At 42.3% G+C, this 23,481-nt stretch overlaps 1 protein-coding gene and 1 long non-coding RNA gene across 2 annotated transcripts in view; one reads left to right on the top strand and one right to left on the bottom strand.

Annotated features, from left to right (window-relative positions):
- GUCY2F (guanylate cyclase 2F, retinal) overlaps window positions 1-23,481 on the bottom strand; it is a 51,822-nt gene that overhangs the window by 2,360 nt on the left and 25,981 nt on the right. The window contains exons 13-18 of the mRNA XM_009688330.2: window positions 22,658-22,821; window positions 22,174-22,366; window positions 21,867-22,041; window positions 16,619-16,717; window positions 14,099-14,193; window positions 11,634-11,719 (exon numbers count right to left, since the gene is read on the bottom strand). Coding sequence (XP_009686625.2) covers window positions 11,634-11,719; window positions 14,099-14,193; window positions 16,619-16,717; window positions 21,867-22,041; window positions 22,174-22,366; window positions 22,658-22,821 — 812 coding nt within the window. The remainder of the gene's footprint in view (window positions 1-11,633; window positions 11,720-14,098; window positions 14,194-16,618; window positions 16,718-21,866; window positions 22,042-22,173; window positions 22,367-22,657; window positions 22,822-23,481) is intronic.
- Window positions 864-21,788, top strand: LOC138065662 (uncharacterized). Its single transcript, XR_011138770.1, has 3 exons — window positions 864-967; window positions 15,613-15,698; window positions 21,525-21,788. It is a non-coding gene; the product is annotated as an uncharacterized lncRNA (long non-coding RNA).

Raw genomic sequence — 23,481 nt, 5'->3', positions numbered from 1 at the left:
AATACATGTAAAAGTGAATAGTCATGAGACTGTAGCAGGGATCCCACAAAAGGCCTTGAAAGAAGAGGCATAGCATGATAACCAAGTCCTCAGACTTATTCTCAGAAATGACTAATTACTAATATAAAACTGTGCAGGAATTTAATGAAACTACCCTAATGACAGCACAAGAAGAGTTATCCTTAAAGTATACATAAAATTACAACAAAAACAACTACTAGTACTGCAACCAGAACCAGTTATGTAGGGCTGATCACTCTGATATCCTGCACTGTAGCACTGCGTATATAAATATTGTTTTATTATCGTTCAAGGAAATTATATTTTAATATTTGATGCAAAGATTTGCAGATAGTGTTTGGTAGTCTGGTCACCTATCCTTGCAAACTGGCTGTTAAATCTGGGGGCAATACAGGACAGAAGAGCCAGGACCTCCGAACACATTGTGTTCCTTTCACTCTCACACTCAGTAGGAGACCAAGGACAGCTGAGGACAACCAAGGACAAGAGACAGAAAAGGGATTCATAGGCAAATCCCTGAAGCTTCAGAAATTACAAATGTATCATCAACCCAATAACATAACATTCAGGATTCAGTGTAGGATCCCCCCGACCATTCATTGACCATGAATAGCCAATACCACTTGCCAAACATGATGAGAAGCCTTTTGCAGCCACTAAGGAAACAAGCCAAAGAAATTCATTTTGATTGGTTTTTTTTGGCCCTCCCATTGGCCAAAGAAGATATGCCTCCCCGTGTGACGCTGGGAGACGTCTCTGCATACAAAGACAAAAGAGGTAGGTGATGCAAAGTAAAAGAAAGGGGGAAAAGTACGATGGAAAAAAAATCAGTAGAAGTGGATGCTTGGTTTCTGCAACTCTGGTTTCATTCTTTGGAGAGATCATGCAGGCAAAATCATCTCAGACTATCCCTGACTACCACTGCAGCTGGACTGAATGAGAAATGGTAAGTTGTAATGGCATCAGCTTTCTCTCTAAGGGTGAGTTTCACCTTCCAGGACAGAACGAATCTTTAGCAAAAACCCTGTGCTGAATGAGCTTTCAGACTTAAGCATCAGACCTTAGCTGCTGGTCAGCCACATCCTACTAGTATATGGCTGGGCCAGCAAGATGCAGTGATTTAGGTTATTTACTGTATTTCCTGAAGAGGAAAGAATCATGAGGAATCTTCTCATACTGGGTAGAGTTCATGAGAAGAGAGGTCAGAATAGAGGGAGAGGCAAACTTTCAAGGAAAAAAAAAAAGGGTCGAAGGATGTCAGATTAATGGGACTGTAGAACTGGATGAATCCATTATAGGTCCCTGTATGTGAGTTACTTGTCTAGTATGCCATTATTGTTATCAGGGAAAAAAATAAGCATACTGATGGCGTGACTCTTTTCATCCTAAAGTAGATGTCTAAGATAGTTCAGATGCCTCTCCATGGTACAGAACTAAAATTAGGAGAATAGCCCACCAGGAATGCTCAAACTAAGGGTAAGTCACAGATGCCTGGCCTTGGGCATCATCCTGGATGGAGTGGGATCATTGGGTTATGATGTCCAGCTTGTGCACCATCTCTGGGGGAGCTGATTTTGACCAGAACCTCTTCCTCTTGGGTCCATCTTCTCACCTGATCTAATTAGAAATCTTGTTGTTGTTTTGAGACGGCATGCGATCACCTTCTGAAAGGCATCATACAATATATGGTAACAAGGGCCAGGACTCAAGCCATTTAGGATGTCCTTCCTAGGAATGTGACTCATTTCACATTGCTAAGTCATGAAGTAGGCATATGGGAATATGCCTGTCTTAAAGGCACAGCTGTCTACATTGACAGCCTTATGCCTACAAGAGTGATTGAATTAGGACTGTTGAAAAGCTCCAGGTGTAAATGCCTTGTTGCTTTTTCTGCTGTTTGCCATGAATTGAACCACGTGAGCTAATGAAGACCCCCTCTATAGCTGAAGTTCTCTATAGTGAACTGCTAACCAGCCTTACTCCCATGCAGAAGTGTATGTTTGTGAGTGATACATGTGCTAAATGCGTCTGTATTAGTAGACGTGCGGTTTCTGTCAATCAGAGCTAACCCAAGTGAGAGCTGCTCTTTGCCTCTGGCCTTGGAAGAGTAGCTAGTGCTACTCTTCCAAGATGGAGATCAAAACAGTGGTCTTCTGTGACTTGGAGCTTCTATTTAGCAGTGAGTGTTCACATATGGTAGCGCTTATACAGGGCTCTGCACAGTACGTCCCATCTTTAAATCTTTTTTCATGAGAAACTTTTGCCCAGCTCTTAGAATAAAGAAAGCCTCAAACAAAACTTTAGAAATCTCTTATGGGAGATAAAACAGCCTAAAAGCACCTCCTACATCTTTAAAAGTAACGGCTGAGAAAAAGTAACGCCAAAGTGCTCCATTGGTGCACTGGTGCACTGGTGTTTTATCCTTGTGAGAAAATTGGATGGAGCCTCAGGCTTTGGAGAAATCTATCAGCTTGATATTGTGTATCTTAGAGGTATTAACTAGCCTGTATCCAGGCACTTAGGGCTTTCTTCCAGGTCTTCCCTTTTCTGAGAAAGTGTAAATTAAATGAAATTTAAATCGTAGGTACTGAGTAAAAGCATTTTAGCTGCCTTCAGAGATATAGGAAAGAAAAGTAACCATACAGCATTTTCATGAGGCGTCAGGTCCTCTGTGCGCATGCATGGATGTGCACGTGGAAATGCTAACCTTGCTCTGGTAACACCCATCTGACCAGTCACCTCAGCGTGAACCTGGAGGAGCAATTCAAGTGTTTAAATACACGTGTCTAGTCTTGCTGCTTCAGGCGCAAAAGTGTCCTCTGAAGGGAGACACCAAAAGACACTGCTTCACTCTCTGCTGAGCCGTCAAAATGGGTCAGCAGCCTCCACTTTCTTTGTCCAATTCATACTATTACACTCCATATAACTTTTGACTTCCAACTAGATCGTCCTAAATCCACATATATTTCTCATATCAGTAGGTACCATAGTGATGAATAACAGAGCTGCATCCTGTTTCATGTCATGAGATATGGAATTATGCTAGGCAGGAAATATGCATTGAAGGATAGCAACAACAGGCAACTGGGATTCTTCCAGGTTGGAATTCCAGCTTTATCTCTGTGTTTACCATGAAGTGGACTTCTTCTGGCACAGTGCAAATAGACATCCACTGATTCAGTAATACGTTGCAGGTAAACACAGTCATTCCAAGAATGAACATGGCCGCAGGTCATAAATTTGTCTGCATGGAAATCTCCCAGCAAGGCTACTAATATCTCTAGACAGCTCCGCTGCTATTCTCAGTACCTTTTGAATGAGACACTTTAAAAGAATAATATAGATTTTTGATTAAAAAAAATATATATATATGACACTAAAACCAGCAAAGTGCAGACAAATAACACATAAGCAGACACTAAACAGCAGAGCTACTTTGGGACTTTCCTACAGCTACTACCTCAGATCTAGGCCTTTTTGCCAAGGAGTTTTTCAGCTTTCCTCCTTTTGAACTCTGCAATTTCTTCCGCGGGTAACCCATGAGCTCTATACCTGTAGTGAACATGTAGGCTTTCATTAGAGAAAGAACCAGTTCAGTATCATCTACAGTAAAGAACAGACTGTAATGGAGACCAAGTGAAATGGAAGTGTCCTCTGGTGCTAAAAAGGAAAATAACTATTGGGCGTGGCTCAGATTTTATTTACTCCCATCTTATACTACTTCATCTGCACTTATTGCACAGGAAGAGGTTAACTAAGGTAATTTTAATTGTCCCAAAGTTAGGTGCCTGCTCTGAGACAGACATCTTTTGTAGTCTACATAGCCAGGCCCTTCCAGAGGGCTCTTGACGCATCTTAGACATTTATCCCTGGATGAGACGCATGACTGTCCTTGAGGAACTCAAACTAGATAGGCATTAGATGGCTGAATCCTGATCGTCTGATCCGTAATTCATCAAAACAAAGAGCAGAGCCAAAGTGCTGTGAAGGTCTACTTTTGGTTAGTCCAGCCCCTATCTCATGGCCTATCCTACAGGAGCTACCCGGCAGAGTTCAAGGAATTTGCCTTGCTTTTCCTGAACGTGGTGTGAGGGTGTGTTACTATGTTAGCATAATCATTTTTTTTTCTGAGCACTGCAAACACAGGCCCCCGTCTTGAACTTGCAGCAGTCAGCACAGCCTCTGGTTCCCAAGAAAATACAGTCATGGGAGGAAATTATTACGATTTGGTCACTCCATACAGTTTGGTGAGAAAAACTGCAGCTTGAATCGCCTGGAGACCTCAGTTACCTACATGCATTCGTCCTCTCCGTCCTCCTTTCCTTCTCTCCCTTCTCACACAAACCCTGTGCTGCAGCAATGTGTGCTCTCTTCCAAGGCACAGGTCTCCTGGCAGCCCATCACATCTCAGCTCTGCAATCCTGCTCCATCGTGCCCTAGGGCCCTTTCACTGACTGCTCGCCCCAAAGCTTCCTCTTCACGCCAGACAGGATTGTCTCTCTGGCTACTTGTTTTTATATGATTTATTTTATTTTGCCCCACATTTCATTGTACTCCTTCAAAGTGACCTTTGCCCCCCACTTTCCCTCCCAACCACATTGACTGTCTGGGTGACCCAGGAGAAACCCCTGGGCATATCTGGGTACTTTTTAACCATGGCTGAAGCCACACCTGCAAGACAGAATACAATCCACAAACACATCGAGACCCTAAACATAGTTTCAGAACCACCCCTGTATATCTCTGCAGAAATATGTGCAAACCAAAGGGCTATGCATTGAATAATATCTTCCAAACAAACACTGCCACTAGCTGACTTTGTTTCCTTTCTGAACACTGCTTGTAAGGTTTCTTGGGATGGGCAATAATTTTCGACTCTAAAACTCCAGGCACTCTTCTAGAAGGCTCAGCTTCGTGAAAAGATCCCGTTTAAGTATCTCTATTTGTAGCGACTGCATTCCAAGTCAGAGAGCCCTGTTCAAAGGGAGATGAGTCATAGGCTTTCTTATCCTTTTTTCCCCCCAAACAATCAGATGTCAGAGAAACTTCTTCTTTCTTGTTCTCATTATGCTGTAGCCATGACCAGAAAACATTTTTTTTTCTTCATTGTGCTGTTGTGTTAGGGGTTCAGAAATCATTTGAAAAGAAGGCATTGATTGTGAAACAAAAAACATCCGTCTTGACACTGAGTGATCAGGACTATGAGCCAGAATATGTTTTGATTTATCCAAATAACTTTTTTTACATATTATATAAAGTTTATTTGTGAAATGTTGTGATGAGCTTTTATAATTCCAGCCATGCAAGGACAGCAGAAGTTTTTCAGTGTTTTCTATACAAGCTCTTTACTTCTGATTAAAAAATGTGTCGAGTGAAAAACTTCAAAAGGGGCCTGAGTAGAAATCCTTTCACTTATGGTCCAGGCAGGTACCTAAGCAGCAACAGCAACAGTAGAGATCCTTCACTGATCCTCTCTCATCCTGCCAGTGTGCTGCAGCACAAATACAGCCATGATACAGTTTTGTAGGTAGGCAGAGTAAGAAACTACGTTGTCTTTTTCCTGGCTTGCAACAGGATGCTTCTCATCTGCTACTGGGAGATGGCTTCTTTGAGCATCCTTCACTGCTCCTTGCCTATTTCATTTTAAAACAACAATGTTGGGTGTTTTCTCCAGGGTTGACCCTCAGTTACAGGAGGAAGAGACAGCTAGAAAACATCTTCTTATCCCTCGCTGAATCTCCATTTTTAGTGATTTCTCACTTTGTTCTGCACTTATCATTTCTGGTGGTGGCAGACTAGGTGCTCTACGGGCTCTTCTAGACTAAACACCTACTACCTGGTTTCCTACAAGAGCAGAGATCTGGGCTTGATAATAACCATCCAAAACCTCCTTATGTTTTTTTCCTGGGCACTGGGCTCATGGTTAAAAGCCCTCTGAGAGGACCTTTGGTCCTTTTCCTTCTTTGCTGAATTTTATTCTTTTTTTTTTTCTTCCAGTTGATTTTACATAGTTTATTTAAAATAGTATTAGAAAGGTAAAGATCCTAGATACCACTGCTTTGTGGGCTAGATGGTTCCTGCTGCTTGAAAGCGCTGTATTCAGTCGTGTCAGAGTAAGGCATTTCAGAACCGGGATCACGGATGTTAGAAAGCTAGGAAACCTATTAGGTCACTCATGAGTCTGAAACATGAAATGAACATGATCCAGGCTCTCGCCTTTTTCTGAATTTCATTGGCTATTGACTATTTCCTGGTACTAGGTAATTTACCACTGGTTTATCAAATGCCTCTGCAATTTAGTCCAAGTCAGGCCTATATGTGCTCGGTTTGTAGAAGTTCCTATCTTTTCTGCTGTTTTGAACGAGAGTAATTCCCTGCCAGCGCTCACAAACGGATGCCTGTTCCAGAGCATTGCCTGATGCTGGTTTCAGTATCCTGCATTTATAGACTAACAGTTTTGTGCTTTCTCGATGACTGCTCTCCAGCCCCAAAATTAGTCTCCTGGTATATCCCCAAAGAAACCTCACAGTCCTTCTTCGAAGCTATCTGACTGTGAAACTTCCAAAACAGTCTAGACTACAGGTAGGCTGCTACTCAGCTGCCCAGCATGCTATTCTTTGCAATATCATCATCTTTTTATATTTTCACAGAATCACAGAATGTCTGAGGTTAGAAGGCACCTTTAGAGATCACCTGACCCCAACCCCGTGCTTAAGCAGGATTACCTAGAGCAGGTTGCCCAGGACCTTATCCAGATGGATTTTAAATATCTCCAAGGATGGAGAATCTACAGCCACTCTGTGCAGCTTGGTCCAGTGCTCTGTCACCCTCTCAGTAAAAACAGTTTTCCCTCATGTTCTTCCCTTATGTCCATATCTTCTCTATGCCCATCCCGTTTTTCCATTGTTTCTTGTGGTAGAGTAAAAGACTATTGAGGCAAAGCCTTTTTCTTTATCTTTTGTGGATATAGAGAGCCCCAATCCACAGGGGCTGCTGAGATGCAGCAATGCAACTCTTAACAAGCTACAAGAAAGGAGGAGAAATAATTTCCATTACGAGACAGACATCTGTCAGGGAAGGTGTGGCGTCTTGCCTTCGAGCAAGAAGAGGACTAAGGAGCCTATTGAACTCCCTGCTCTGTTTTACGTGATTCAGAGGTGGCCTAAAGCTCCCATGTAAAACAAGTGAGCTTCTTGATATCTGACTAGATCCGGAAGGAAAGAGGTTAACCTTCAAAAATGAAAATTCTCTGGGACGCTAGCCAGCTCTGTAGTCTGGACATTAAAGTTGGGCTTTTCCGCTATTCTGGGACTACTCCTGAACTTCCTATCCCATAAAAATAACATGTAAAAGGGTTTCTCACCTGACTTCCAGTAAGCTTTTTAGTTTTGAAAGCAGATATACAGGTTCTGTAGCTTGACATAAGGTTAATTTCAAGAATTGCCTTTTCATTTGATTTTATGCATGGTTGGAAGAAGGCAGAGGTGGTAAGAAGCATTTTAGGTATCTTAATTGAAGTACCTTTCTTCTTAATTAAAGTGTTTTGTATCCTGTGCGAGCTACATCACCCACGGCATCTGGATTTTAAGAGTAATGTGTATTTTTCTGAACCTCCTTACACAGTTTTGAACGTATGAAAGCTTATTGCAGACAATGAAAATCAATGAGAATATTCAGATTAATGTCTCCAAGAAGCCTGTAATTGAGATTAAACAGAGAAGCTGATGAATATCAATTAAATTTAAATTATGTAGGTGCAGTAATTGTTCTTTACTTAGTCATGTGGTTGTTCCTGAGATTCGTTTCTAGACAATCGGATGTATTCCCTCAGCAATTTTAGTATTACCAGAAGGGGTTGTTTTCACAGCTTTTTACTGAACCATTAATATTAATCAAGTCATGTACTTAATTAAATATTCTCCTATATTTTTAAGTTTGCTTGAAATTTGTCTTCTAACCTGCATGTAGATTCACCTATGTAAAGGTCAAGGATCATTCTTGGGGCCTATCTGAAGCGCCAAGACTACTGGAAGCATAATAATGGCTTGCAGTGGTGTGACAAATGTCCCTAGACATCTGTGAGGAGCTTCATGAGCTCCCTGATCGCGGTTTCACTCATGAATGGCTACCAGAGCTGGAGAATTGCCTTTACTTGCCAAGAAATCTCACTCTTGGCAAGGACTGTGTTTACAGCTAGCTCCGGTTATCATGGAAAATAACAGAAAGTTAGTACTTTTTTTGGTGGTACCTGTTACTATTACCACAAAAAACTGCGGTCAAGGCCTGAAATACGTCATATTTCGAGGGTTATGATTTGTCATAGGCAGTAGGTAGCATTAGTCGCATGTGAATGAGACTAAACCCAGCTGGTCGATTTGTCCAGGTCTGTATGAGTTCCAGAAGATAGCTCATGGTGTCAGATACAGTCTGGACACAGATTCAGAGATCTTCATGAATATGAAATTGTTCTTCTTAGGATTACTTTGGGCCTTGTCTTCGCATAGCACTTCCATCTCCAGAATCTGAGCCTCAGGTCCACGGCCCACAGCTTTGTCTTTCCATGGCGTGGACATGAGACCAAAAGCAATTTTATTTCCTTGTCTTACAAGTACCACCTCTCAGGAGGACCACCACAACTCCTCACCTGTACATGTTCAGGCCACCCCAATTGTGAAGTAAGATACAGCCTTTTCCATTGATACTTAAGCAAATGCCATTGTATGTCTTAATTAGGGTGAGTGGGGAGAACACACGTGGGCAGTTAGGGCAATCTGGCTGACAGATGGGAAGGTGCGAAGGCAGATAGTTCAGTTGTGTTCTATTATGTGACACTTAGAGCTTGATGGGGGGAACTTTCATGGTGGCGCGTGAAAGAAATCCCTCAGAGCGTGCAGCACATGAAACATCAATATCCAGCCTTGTGTACATCCAGCCTCTTGTGAGCAATAAGCCCCGACAGCTCCTCAGAGCAAATATTCAAGGAAGAGGAAATATTCAAGCAAAATGACCCTTGGGGGGCTAAGCAAATTATGTTAAAAATAGGCCCTCAGTGGTCTCATTTAGGTAAGAGGAATCTCCTACCCTGGGAGTTGAAACTTGCTTCATTAAATCAAATCCCCTTTCCTTGCTCTTCAATACTTAATGAGAGTAATTCCCTGTGGTAGTCTTAAGTCAAGAGTTCGGATATGAAGCCAAGCAACGGGCTGAAAATCTCCCGCCTAACTCTCAGAGGAGAGTTGTTAGCTTTGGTGAGCCGTGGGGAATGAGATGATGAGGAATGTGCCCCCCAATCTTATGAACCGAAGGAGAAAATCTGCTGCTGCCCACTGATCCCCCCGGATGTGAGGGAAGAGATCCCATAAGACCCCATATAAAGTAAAGACCTAAGTGAAAGATGAGATGAGTTGCTTCAGAACAGGATGAAAAGAGGAATAGGAGTTTATTCGGAACCTCCTTCCTCAGCTCAAAAGCCTACAGATGAGGAAATTCCCACAGGAGTGTATTAGGCAGTGGGCTGAGAGCACCATACTGACCAACAAATGGTCATAACGGAGGAACAATTTTCAGCCTCTCATAAACTAACATAAAACTGAATCAGCAAGAAAAGTCTGAAAAAAAAACAGGACACCTTGTATGATACCAGTCCGATAACAGGGCAGGTCTGTGCACAAGCAAGTTGTCCAAATATTTGCTTTGCTTGAAGGTGCAGTTACTTGTTTCTCCCCTTTAACTTCTACAGGGTCCTGCTTTCATTTTGAGCCCTTCACTGGGACAGATTTGGTTTTGTAAAGCTGTTTGATTTGCTCATGCATTCAACTGCTGTGTGAGGATCTCTGGGGACAGAAATACTGCAAAAGAAACAGCAAGGCCAGGGCCCTGGGGCAAGAGCAGAAGATCACCTCCCGCTCTGCAATGTTACTGGTGGACTCTCCTGGGGCTACACAAGGACATTCAGCAACCCCTGATCCTGGGCATGTGGGGCAATAGGAAGCCAGAACAAGGTAGACCCTCTCCTATTTTGCCTCCAGGCTGTATTTTCTATCATTTACAGTCCATGTTTAGAAACAGTTCTTACCCATATATTTCTGGTTAAGAACAGGCAGACAATACCAGAGGCCAGATCTCCTCAGCTCTTAGAGGACTGTAGAAGACACATCAACAGTCAACAGACACAAATGTTGACCGGCCCAAGATGCAACTTTTAAATGGTTAAACCTAGATGAAATGGGCCTACTTTCAAAGTGGGAGTTTTGGTGCTTCCTTGTGTGCATGGCAAACCAATTCACCTTACAAATTTGGCAAAGCTCCTCAAAGTTTCTTTTTTCCCATGAAAAATACGTCACTGAAATCAACACACATTACTCATTAATAGCTCTTTTCCATCAAATATTACCAATAAGTGCCTCCAAGTCTAAGAAATGTGATATATCTTTCAGAATTATTTTCCAGACACCTTCTGTCTTGCACCCTGACTGACACTTAAATACCTCGAAAATTACTGCCTAAAATACTGTTATATTCATGCTGCTCCACAACATCTCTGAGGGCTCCTAAACACGTGTAACTGTCCTGTATAGTTAACCGTTATCCGCAGAGGGTGGTAAGTACCCTCTTTTTACTAAGAGGAAGGAAATGAGGCAAAAGTTAGAACAAGATTACTCAGAAAGTCAGAGGCAAAGTAAAAACAGACCCTATTTGCTGTCAGACATCCGTCTCTGAGCTAGTCACTGGAGGTTCTCTTTATAGTCAATGAAAAAGGTATCTTTTAAGAGTGATTCATCTCTTAACGTAGAAGTCTAAGTAGGCCAGTCTAATCACACCCTATGAGAGGATATTTCTCTTTGCTGACTATAAAGGGAATCGAGGTTCAGTAGCTTTAACATGGGTCGCTACACTGTACTTGTCGAACAAATCCCACTTCTATGTTTTATGTCCTGGCCTCAGCATCCTTTGCAGGCGTACTGCATACGACAGCTGAAAGGCTACATCAAGGACTATTCAGTTTGCAAAGCCAGCCCCTGCAAAGCTACAAAACGGCCTAACGCATTTTGTGTGTGCAGCCTTTGCTCACCTCCGCTTCTGTGCAGGTAACATCCTTAAATCTGTAATTATATAGCTGTGCCATGCGTATAACACAGAATCTCCTCCTCGTTCTGTTCAGACAGCAACATTACAGAGGAGAATCAGGTTTATGTGGTGAATGAGTCTGGTGTTTCCTGGAGGAGCTTGATGAAAGCAGAGAATAATCTGAGTTTCACCCATATGATAACAACACCATAAGGCCTAAAAGTGTTGCTACCTGTGTGTCTCCCACCCGCACACAGAGTAGGACAGAGATTCGGGAGGGAACTCTACAGTGCTCCATCTCCAAGGGACTACGGGGGGAAATAGCAAGTTTCCATGCTACTTCTTGGGCACTGTATTTAAGAAGAAAAGATGAAACGGTTGTACCACTTCTGATTCCCAGTACTATGTCTGAAGAAACATAAGCCACCGAAGAAAAATGATGTGGATGTGCAAATAGATGCCATGGAAAGACAGCTATTCAACCTGGGAATGCTAACAGTGACCTTTTAATGAATATATTGAACCAGTGAGGAGGATGCACTTACCCTGCCTTTATCTCAGGAGGTTTAGGTAAGGGCTTCAGAAAACCTTTTTTCCCAACTAGCCAATATGTGTCTTCTACTCCTTTACCCTAAAAGGAAAAAGAAAGTCCAGATAAAAAGCAGCTTTCTGACCACCCTCTGCTAGATACGTGACTTCATCACTGAGCTTTTGAGGTCTTAGCGTTTACTGAGAGAAAGAGCAAAGCTGGAAATCTTAGCGTCACCCTTGCAATGTTTCAGGGACGCTTTGAGTTTCATTGACTTAAACGGGGAGGCATTGTTCAAACTGCCACGTACAAATGACCCTCATTGGCTTGAAATGAGAAATGAGAAACTACAGACTCTCTAATCATCTTATTTGGCATTATTATTAATTGAGAGGTTTTACAGCTTCTGGACTGAGTATTGTAATAATCGCTTCACCTCCTTACACTGATAAATTTATCTTTTTAAAGTAAGCTGCATCTGATGAAATGTTGACATCTATATCAGATTCAATCACCCTTGACGCCTTTTGCAGCCAATGGAGGAAAATAGACACTTCCAGGGTGTGATTCATCTTCACATAAACTGGACATCGAAAATAAGTAAGGCTAATAATTGCCTAAAGTGCCCATTTATCTTCACTGACTTTTTAAAGGTTTCTTTCCATTGACTAAACCTGGAATGACTCCCTCAGATGCAGAGATCTCCACTGCAGACATATAAAGTAGGTGAGATGATTCCACTGTTGATGACAGACTGCTGAGAGATATGGGGCCATATTTAGACACCTACTGTAGGTGTTTATGGGAAGCAAATCTCTTACTTTTCTCTTTTGACTGTGCAAGGGGAGAAGCAATGCTTTGAATTATTTAGTGTTGTCCTGTCTTTGGACACTGAGAAAAGTAGCAGCCTCTGCTCCAGGTGGACTAAATAGAGTTCTAAATATCAGGCACATTTCTGACTGGAAAAAAAATAGGTAAATGTTGAATAATAAGAGATACTCTTGTGTTATTGAAAATCCTCGTTTCATACAGTGAGAGGCTTACGAAGGAGGCAGTGCGCTCTGCTTTGTCTGTTATGGGAATGTTCAGTGGAATTACTATAACCAAATTTAAATGTCTACAGTATGAATATTTTCATCTGAGCAAGTCATCCAGGTACCCTTTGTAGTGAAGGGAAAGAAGGTAGCAGTTAGTTTGTAGCTGTGTTCCTCAAACCTATTCTGAAAGCCCACCTTAGCAAGATGCTGTATCTGTACTTGCAGCTCTCACTGACTAAACAGGGACTATAGATACCTCAGGTGGCGATGCATACACTGTAGACATCGACTTTGCATCAGATGAATCCTAGCCTTTGTATTTCTCTTTTCAACCAAGTTCTTTATAACTTTGTGATTCCCCTGTTATTACATAATGCCTCAAAAAAAGTGATTTGGAACCATGCATTATTCTAAAGCGTACCCCTTCTTTCCGTTGTTTTTTATCAACCTTAAGAGGCAAAACAAGCCCTTTCTGAATGATGATTAGAGTGCCTCATATGCTCAGCGTTCCTCTTTCTTTCTGCCACAGTTTTACATTTCTCTGACAATCACCGAGAGACCGGTAAATTCTACTGAGGACTGATTTCTGATACTTTACCGTCTCTGAGCAAGGCCTGACTCATGTGAGCAATCCTATTGCAATCAGTGATGCCTTGTTGTTTGCAAGTAACTTGCGGATGATGTGAAAATGAGAGAAAGGGTGACAGAACTGGGCTTTACTGAATAGACAGACTTCAAAATCATGCAGCTCTCTATCTGCAGGGCAGTAGCAGGCAGAGGTATGAATTTCAGGTGGGATGAATTGGTGCCTCTCCCCCAGCGTCAGTGTACGTTGTTAATTTATCTTAGCTGAGAATCCGTCCCAGGGGACTTCCCCCTGGCGGGATCTCCCACCAGTGAGCAGAGTTGAATGCCATAGCGGTGGCAGCATTTCATGAGAAGTCAGACCTTATGGGCCTGAAAACTTGTTGGACAGAGCTCCAAAATCACTTAAAGAGCTGTGGTTATATCTGTGATCCAAGGTTCAAATAAACTCCCAGAAAAACTTCAGAAACAAAGACCAGGAAAGAAAAATTAATTCAGGAAAATGCTTTTTTCTCCTCACTTACCCACTCCATCAGGAATCTGCTCACAACAGAGGATTTCGAATCAAGGTGGCATTGCTGAACGCCTCCCTTTCATTATCAACCTTTTCAAGACCTTTTTCTGCTTCTAGCCCAGGAATAAATTGTTAGACCTAGCAAACACAGCTGACTCTTTCATCCCGTGAATTTTTCCATGGTACTTCAAGAATTACCTCATGTATTCAAATAACGGATGGGGACAATTTGGGAAGCATTGGATGGAAGAGTGGTGGATGAAGGCCAAACAAGAGCTTAAAATTAAAATTCCTTAAGCAAGAAGATTCCCTGTGAAACGTTTCCCACAGCCCTGGCCTTCTTACCTTCAATTCTATTTTTCCCCTAGGTATGATTTCATAGCCCTCGTTTAGCGCCCGAAGTGTATCCACTGTATTTTGGCTGACGTGAATTCTGTAAGCTGAGAGTGGAAATCAAAACAGCTGGATTATTATACTGTACACATACAGCAAATTCCCTACTGCTTTATACTGGCAAGGAGAAAACTGCTCCAAGGCATGCAGGAGTGTAGCTATTGTAGCTTTGCAATGCTCCTCTATGAGAAGTACAATGCTGATTGATTAGAGCCGTAGCTAGAGCCGTAACAAGCATGAGGTGAGAGGAGACCTGTGCTGGGGACTTCCTGCAGAGGATGCCAAACAGAGTAACATATTGAGCACGGGAAGTCTGGCTCTTAACAAAGACGGTAAGTGCTGTTCGAGCAACATTGTTGGCTGGAATCAAGGATGTCATTTTTAATATCTATCTATATTTTTAATATCTATCGCCACAGCTTAACTACGCGGAGAGGAAGACAGGAAAAACGCTCAACGGAAGTCCTGCTCCAGGCACCAAACATCGTGGTCCAGCCCTGCTTCCCACGAACATTCATCTGAAAAGCAGCTGTTGAGACAAACAGGAGAGAGAGCTGGGATTTGCACAGGGACATAATGAGAATGTGGTTGTGTATCTAGATCTTTCAAATTTATCACGCTTTTATTTTCTTCCTCCTTGAAGGGTCTGGGATGAACCAATTAATTTTTTGCAGAATGATCAGAAAGAACAACAGCAGTTCAAATATGCAAAGGAGGACCACATGGTTTTGAGCTACATTTCCTGAGACAATAACTACAATCCTCCTATCACTGTGTATCCATTTATGTTTCTATTAACATGAAAAGATGGTTTTCTATCTGCAGTGCTCCTGATATTTTCACTCTCAGTGGGACTTCATATTTCCAGGGATCTAAACTTTGAGAATCTTCAAAAATGAATCTTGCCATTAGAAACCTGCTATCAAAGTATTTACTCCTTTCTGCAGCTTTCTAAATTCAATATATGCCTCCTAAAATAAGCCAGATATAATCACAAGAAAGATAATCTTTCCCGAGTAATGATTAGTCTAATTGTTAGTCTCATTTATCTAATTGAAATCACTGGAGCTAGAAATGTGAGGGTTATACGACAGACTGAAGAAAGTTCCAATGTGGCATATATACTGCAACATATTTCTGGCCTGACAAGCTCTCAAGATTTTAATTTTAAATAGCATAGACTTTCTGTGATTTGTGTACTAGACATATTGGCCCATTCCCTTAGAGTTGTTAAAAATGTCAGGGAGGAGGCATGAGGAGAGCAAAGGTTAATATATGAAAGACAATATCGCCTTTAGAAGTCTCCTGGTCCTGAAGGCTTGAACATCAAAAGCACATCGAAAACTCACTTGTTGACAAGGATAAACTCTAATACTCTCCAGGGCTCTAAAAGATCGGTCCTGGAAAATCTTTCCATGACAATTATAGACATTGCTGCCCCTAGTTGTCCTTTGTGTCATTCACAGGTCAGCCACTGTGGTTTACAGATCCATGCCTTAGCCTCGGACACCAGCCAAAGGCGGCTCTGTGCTCACGTATGGCTGAAATGCAGGTCAGTGTTCCTTTCTCTCCACCTCTTTTTACATGTGTAGAAGTCCCCAGCCAAGGGACACTAAGAACCACCTGAGAGATGGTACTGTCTTATCTGCTGCAGCTATGGGCTTCTGAGTGAAGACTTGGCTTTTATAACTGGTAGCCTCAGGAAAATAGAGACAACACCTTGTGGGAAAAATAGCATGACTGCCAACCCACGAAAAAAGACATCAAGAAACCCAAAGGGGAAGGGAAGCTTAAGGATTTTATTAGGATCTGCCTACACTTGTTCATAGAGTTGCTATTACCGATGAGTGAAACTGTCACAAACTACACCAGTAAGTCCTGCACATTGCAGTGCACCATCGTCTGTGGTCTGCTTTTCTTTCTCTGATTCCAATAGCGTGAGGGAAGCAGTGAAAACATGTGCCTCACCCCTTGCCTCATACCAGCTGTGACAAGTAGGAACATTACAATGTTGTGCAGGAACTAGGGGACCTCTGCACTGACCGATCTGAAGGCATGATGTACGTTAAAATGTACGTTCCTCCCCGTGTAGGAGAAATTGAGGCAAGATCCACGTTAATTTTAATTAATGGGACACAAATCAGAGGATTGCAATTGGCATGCAGAGTATGAGTCACACTGAGTTAGTCCATCTGCAGATCCCGTACCACAGGACCAGACTGAATGTTCGTTTGAGATATTGTATGGAAAAGAGAAGCAAAACTGAATGACCTCCTTATCTTAACGGTCGACCTATGAGGGCAAAGCTGACGCCTGCTGCCCAGGAAGCTTTTAATTTTAATCTTTGGTCTTGCCCTTTCACCGCTGCTGCTTCCATTGCAATGTCTATAACTAGAGACACACAGCTCTTCACCTTTCTTGAGAAGTTTGTCAATCAATCACCCGCTCGCACGTGCTGCTATAGATACTTACGCAGGCCCGTGGACTCCATCCGTGATGCCGTGTTCACCGTGTCCCCAAAGAGGCAGTAGCGTGGCATTGTAAGCCCTACCACGCCTGCCACGCAAGGCCCTGGAAAGAGACATCGTCTGTAAAACCCAACCAATGGTACTGCACAAATCAAGGAGTCCACTGATAAACAAATCTGATCTGCTCCTCTAATATTAAAAAACTACTTGGGAATACAGGAGAAGGATCTTTAAAGATTTTACTGCCTTTGGTGCTTGCTACAAGCCACCAAAGGCTAAATATTGTTCTAGATTTGCACGGTGGTATTTTATGTAAAATAGACAAAGGTCTTATGTGGAAAGACTTTGGTTGGCCCTCATCTGGGAGAAATTCATTCACCGTCAGCAGAAGCTCAAGCACTACTGAAATCTCATCTTAATCAACCAGCTCTGACCTCCTTTTCCATCTGAGAAAACTGAAGTACATATGCCCCATGTCCCAGGGAAATAGCGTTTAGATTCAGCTTTGGATCTCCGAAGATGCTGGCAGTACACTGGACCACCCTGTGTCCCCTCCTTGGAAAGGAAGACATCATAAGCTTGCTGTCTGGCCAAATACTGTTTATTTTTCCTCTCTCTCATTCTTTAGTCAAGATCCACTCCCTTCCAAAGTAGCTCCCAAAGAACTCGTGCCAAGTTCTCAGGGAGAGGTATGCATGCAGGATTCACATGAACACGCACACACAGAGCCCACATTTAAAATGTGACAGCCAAGCAACACAGACAACCGTCATCTGGGGCACTTGGATCAGCAAATGTTTGGATTGTGTTCTGAAGGATGAGATGCTAAATTTCATCACCCACACTTTAAAAAGTCCATTTTGCAAAATAAATGCAAAAAAAAAAAAAAAAAAGATAGAGAGAAAATAGAGTACTTTCAGAAACATAAGGAGATGTAGGGGTTCCTGCAGAGAAAAGATAGGCCTCTCTATATTTTCCAAGAATTGCTTTTATGTCATAAGTCTTTTTGAGCTCTGGATGTTGCTCTTCAATTTCATGATTCTTCTGAGTTAAGATTTAGCAAAGCTAATCTCTGGGAAATCTTTTCCCATGAAAGATTACAAGAGATGTGAATGTAGTACATCATCCATAGTATTTGAAAATATATTATAGATAAGAAAAGATTTTTGATAGTACAAAATGTTGTAGACTATTTTTTTAATAATTGTAGCCTAATTTAGAAGTGATCAGTTACTCATTTGCTGCTGAGTATTTATGACAATATAACAAAGCAAGTAATTTTACTGTGATTTTAACCTTAGTCACAAAACTGATTCTTCATAGAGTTTTCGGTTATATCTTAAAGCCAATGAAACTCTATCAAGGCACATACACACTCAAATTTTAACTCTCAGTCTAACATATTTTATTTATTTGAATAGAAAGCACTTTGAAATAAGCCATTCTTGCAAAATTGAAAAATATGGAGCACTTTGCAAGAGCTCCTTCTTTCTATGACCCTTGGAAAGTCATTTCTGGAAAGTCAAAGTAGCATTATTTTAACCCCATGTTTACAGGATGCAAACTAGATGTAAAATCATTTTCAGTTCCTGCCCGATGAGACATTACTTACTTCAAGTATAAGGAAAAAGAGGAAGACTACCATACCAATACCAAAAACGTTGCAAGGACTTAGCTCGTGAGAACTGAGCACAGTGTGTGGGAAACACTGGCGATCAGGAGAGTCTCATTGAACGGTTTTACTGCCACTAACACGCTGCGCAACTTTGCATAAGTCACTGCAACTCTGAGTGCCTTTCAATTTCATTCGCACCCTTATCAGTACTCTCTATTTTGGGTCAAGGTCTTCAAGAGAGGAACTATGAATTAAAGGAAGATTTTAAGTAAGTGTCTAATTTTGGCAGTCCATAGGCACCTCTATAGCAAAACCGTAAAGGCACTGTTGACGCTACTAGATCAAAGACTTAAGGCTTACCCACCTCAACATTAATGTGTGGTCATCAGTGTGACATATGCATAAATAAAGGGTCTCATTGGAAGTCTTTCAAGTCATACTTCAGTCAAAGCTTTCTCTGAGGAAACATTAACTCTCATAGCATAGGCTTTCTTTATTTTGTGACAATAACACGATTGCAGCACTCAGAAATCTCAGTAAGGGTCAAAGCTCCTTCTGAGCTATGTGCTGTAAGGACACAAATAAATGGTTCTTGTTGAAAAAAACAGCCCTCACTGCACAGGAAATTTATTCTATTTTAAGAAGTATTAATTCAGATAGCTGAGCTCCCACTGAAGCCAATGGCGACCAGGTCAGTGCAGTCAACTGAGCCATAAGAGACTTTCAGCTCACCTTAAAGCACACTTCTGCAGCTGAAATGGCTCTCCAGGGTCTGCTTACCATATCTGCCAGATCTCCTCTGACTACACAGGGAGCACAGGTCCCTAACACTCCTACAAACAGCTCCATGTGGAAGCCTAAATTTAAGTTTTCTACTCAGTCAAGGCAATCATCCCATCATTTCCATGAAGCTCACAACCTTACAGGCAAGATTTTTAGGGATTTCTAGAGCATTGCTTATTAGCTTGTCTTTCAGTTGTAGAAAAGTTATTATTCAGTTCAAAACCTGCCTTAAAATCTAAGCATGATAGAAGGATTGTTCTTTGTTGAATGTGTCCAAGAGATAATTCACTTGCTGCCTTGCCTGCCTGTGTGTGTTCCCCCTTGTCTAGACAGTCTCAACAAGGACTAACAAAAAACTTCCAGCGATAAATCTCCCACAGTAACAACTTTCAGAGGAGACCAGAAACTCTTCAATGAGAACGTTTTGGCCTCGTTGTTTAATTATACAGGTTCTCTAGTTTGTTTTCAAATGTCTTTTTGCCAGGGGTTGTGGGGTCAGTTGACAAGCCGTGCTGGCTAAACCTCTGCAAGAGCCATCAGCGATGCCGTGGAGGTTAATAAGCTCGGCCAGAGCGCAGGGCTGCCTGCCAGAGATCCTGGCTGATAAACAGGGCCAGTTAAGCCTCCGTGGAAAAGCTTGTCTTCTCACTACTGCTCTCCCACACTGTCCAGCTCCAGCCCAGACACGGCCAGCATGGAAATAGCTGAGTCAGCTGAATTTCTCTGCACCAGCAGTCGAGTCAAGAAAAGAGGGCCAAGAATCTAGAGTGCATTTTAAAAAGGCAGAAAACAGAAAACTGACTTTCTTGTCCCCCTTGTGTTACCCACGCCTTGCCACAAGCCAGCCATGGGCACCGGCCAGCAGAAGGTCCCCCCAGCTCTCCATCAAGGGGGAAGCAGATGTGGCAGCCCAGGAGGGATGGGGATGGGGCAGCCCACGACACAATGGCATTTCCTGTGCTTTCAGGAAAGGGATCACAAGATTTTTTTTTCAGCACCAGTTTCCAGAGGGCAGTGAGCCCGCAAAAATGATGGTTCACACCCATTCTCCATCCTTTCCAAGCGGGTGAAAATGTTAGCCAAGCCCTCCTCTTCCCAAGTGTTTCTCCATGATGCTGGTGATTCCCTCTTTGGGTTTGTTTCCTCAGGAGCAGTGGGGTCTAGGGTTAATCAAACTCTGCTTTCAATGCAGTTGCTCAGAGAGTTGGTTTGCTTTGGAGCGCGTATTTCTTCCTGCTCCCATGACAGAAGGACGTTGCCAGATCTGTGCAAAACAAGATCTGGCTTCTGATTCTTTAAAAAGAAAGCACCAACTGCTTCCCCTCTTCCTCTCGCACCCTGCACAACAGCTCGTTGCAAAATTGCTTCCCAGACACCCAGAGCTCATAAAAAGAAGAAAAAACATAACTAACTAATCCCCTGTACACATCACCTATGGGCGGATTTTTGGCTGGGTGCATGGAAGGAGCATTGCAAAACTGCTGTCAACAGGCAGCAGCAGATGTTGCACACCAAATTCTTCTCTTTCTGTGTTGAAAATGTACTGCCAGTGCTCCAGAGGCTCCTGCTCTGGGGAAGAAAAGTCAGGGTCGTATTCTCATCTGATTCCTATCACATTATAAAACTCACAGTCTTCCTCCAATCACTCCTTTATGCTTCATACTTCTGTGAAGGATCAGCTAAGATCCCCAGATTACAAGGAAAACAGTAGGGATATGACTTTTCAGAGACTCCAAAAGAAGAAATTATATGGTCTAGGAGATATAAAGTATTGATTTCAGCTCTGCTCAAGTCACAGCTCTGTTCTTGGGCTATTGTGGGTGAGACACTGCCTTTTCTCTGCTTTTCTTTCCCTAGTACACAATAGGGACCAGGATACTGACTTTCCCTGTAAGCACCTGCAGCGCCAACTCTGTGAAATGGTGGGCACCAGTAGTTAATCAGTAGGATAAAAAGTAAATGTACTGGACAATCTATCTTATTCATTATTCTTCTTCCAGCAATGGCCAATATCTGGTACTTTAGAGGAAGATGCGAGAAGTCCAGTAATGAACAGCTGGGAAAAATGTACTAGTGGATGACTGTGATCTAAAATTATGTAGGTTTATATCTCTTCTAAAAATATTGACTCCACGATAACAGCAGATGTCTCTTCCTGCATTTAAAATGCCAGTCATACTTTCAGTTATACGATGACTGCAGTCTTACTGTTTTTTTTGGGGGGGGGATTTTTTTTTGGTTTGCTCTGGAGCTCTGGGGTTTAATTACACTTTGCATAAAAAAAGAACTTCCTCTTTTTTTTTTTTAAACCTGCTACTCTACAGTTCATTGAATAGCTTCTGACTTCTACTTAAAAAAAGAGATAATTTACTTTCTTTATAAAATACTTAAGTTTTTTTTCTAACAGTAGTACCGTGTACTCTTCTAGTTACGTCCTACTTGTAATAAATCTCTCCAGCCTCTTCATTCTCTCACTTTATATGAATGTTTTCTCTATGTTTTTCTATTTCAGAACAGAGTTCCAAAGACATCACTGGGTGTCTTCATATCACGCCACTGAAGTTCCTATGGCATATCAAAGAACTATCCTTACAACTTAACCCTTGGGACTAATGCTTCCGATGTAGCTTCTGACTGTGACTGAATACACAATTTCTCTCCCTAATAATATGGACCCGTTTTTGTGCTTGGAGGTTGTGCTTCCATTTTATTGCTTTTGTTGCTATGGAAGATTTTCTACCATCATCTAAAGGTGCTGGTTTTGGGATGGGTGGGGATAAAAGCGTTCAAAGTTGGAAAAGCAATTGTGAAGAAGTTCTGTGATGTTCAGGCACAGGCGAGTGCTGATGCCTACCTGTGTGCAGCCCTATTCGTATCCTGATGGGAACGTCAGGCATGTGTCTCATCTTGAAGGTTCCCACTGAGCTGAGAATGTCCAGAGACATGTTGGCTATTTCAGCAGCGTGTTTGTTTCCATTTCGTTTTGGGAGCCCTGAGGCAACCATGTAGGCATCACCAATTGTCTCCACCTGGCAAACACCATTACATTATTAGAAAAAAAAAATAGAAAAAATGAAAAATATGGGAATGGGCAGTGGAATAAAAGTGCAGGAATGTTTGACTCAGGGATGATCTGATGCTCTTGCCCAGGTGCTTCTTACCTTGTAAACATCATGGTTACCAAGGACAGCATCAAACAGAGTGTAAAGATCATTCAGGAGGTCAACTACTTCGATGGGTTCACTGAGGGCGGAGATGGTGGTGAAGCCCACGATATCGCTGAAGTAGATGGTGACCTGGTCAAAATACTCTGGCTCCACAGTACCACCGGTCTTGAGGGCTTCTGCCACTGATCTGCAATGACAAAGCGAGGAAAGACGACATGGCAAGGGCCCTTGTCTTAGCACGTCCAACAATTCAAACGTTCTCCTCCTACTATGCCCAAAAGACCTTCTAATAAATAGAAGGGTCTATAGGGCTCTAAGAACTGTTAATGAAAGCAAAGTTTCTTGCTCTGGTTGGAATGTGCTTGCCAAAAATTGGAGTTCTGGATCGGCAAACTTTCTCCGCTCTGGGGAACAATTTGGTCCAATTCGGCTATGTTGCGACACAAGGTTGTTTACCGTCTAAAGTACCAGTACTCACGGGGGGAGCATTTGTGACAGGAGTTTCTCTGTCTTCTGTTTTTCAATCTCTAGCTCTTCAGTCCGCTCCCTGATTAAATCTTCCAGGTTGCTTGAATATTGCTCGAGCATTCTGAGCATTGAGTCAATGATATTGGTCTTTTTGCCTTTGTTGATGGTTTTGAACTGGAAAATCAAACTGGAGAGTTATTTCCCCATCTCATTAAACCATTGTAGTACTACAAATTTGGAAAGAAACAAAAAGTAAAGACTTATTTTAAAGGAAGAATACTAAAGACTGGCTTTGTGAAGCGCAAAACGTCAAACGGTAATGGAAACAGGCACATTAGAGTGTGGATTTGCATTATTAACTATGGAAACTGCCTGGGGGCATCTTGCTCCTCTATGACCTTTCACTGAGTGTTAAGTTAAACATCACCTGCCATGGGACGACAACGTGTATGTGAGCTGTTGGGGAGTCTTAGCATGCTGCTAGTTTGCACCCTCATTTAGCCCATGAAAACTTCATTGATTGTGACCAGCCTTTAACCTGCAACCCTTTACATTTAGGCCTGCAAACGCCAGGACGAGGCACAGGCAATATTTACAATCTGCTGATGTCTTATTGGTCTTAAAGCCACCTTTGTATGCAGGCATATATGTGTACTGCCACCACCCCCACGCCAATTCCATGTTGAGGTATGCTCTCTCTTCTTGAGCTGAAGGTAAGCGTCTGAGCCATCTGGACAAGCTGCGGCTTCAGATGCTGCCTTAGACTCAGCAGTGCAGTTGCAGGGGTGTAAAATTAATTACAGTTGCATTGAACTGAAGGGCAGAATTGTATTA

This window comes from Struthio camelus, chromosome 1, assembly GCF_040807025.1.
Source record: "Struthio camelus isolate bStrCam1 chromosome 1, bStrCam1.hap1, whole genome shotgun sequence".
Taxonomy (NCBI): Eukaryota; Metazoa; Chordata; class Aves; order Struthioniformes; family Struthionidae; genus Struthio; species Struthio camelus.
The sequence above is the reverse complement of the archived record's forward strand: the minus strand, read 5'-3'. Positions and strand labels throughout refer to the sequence as shown.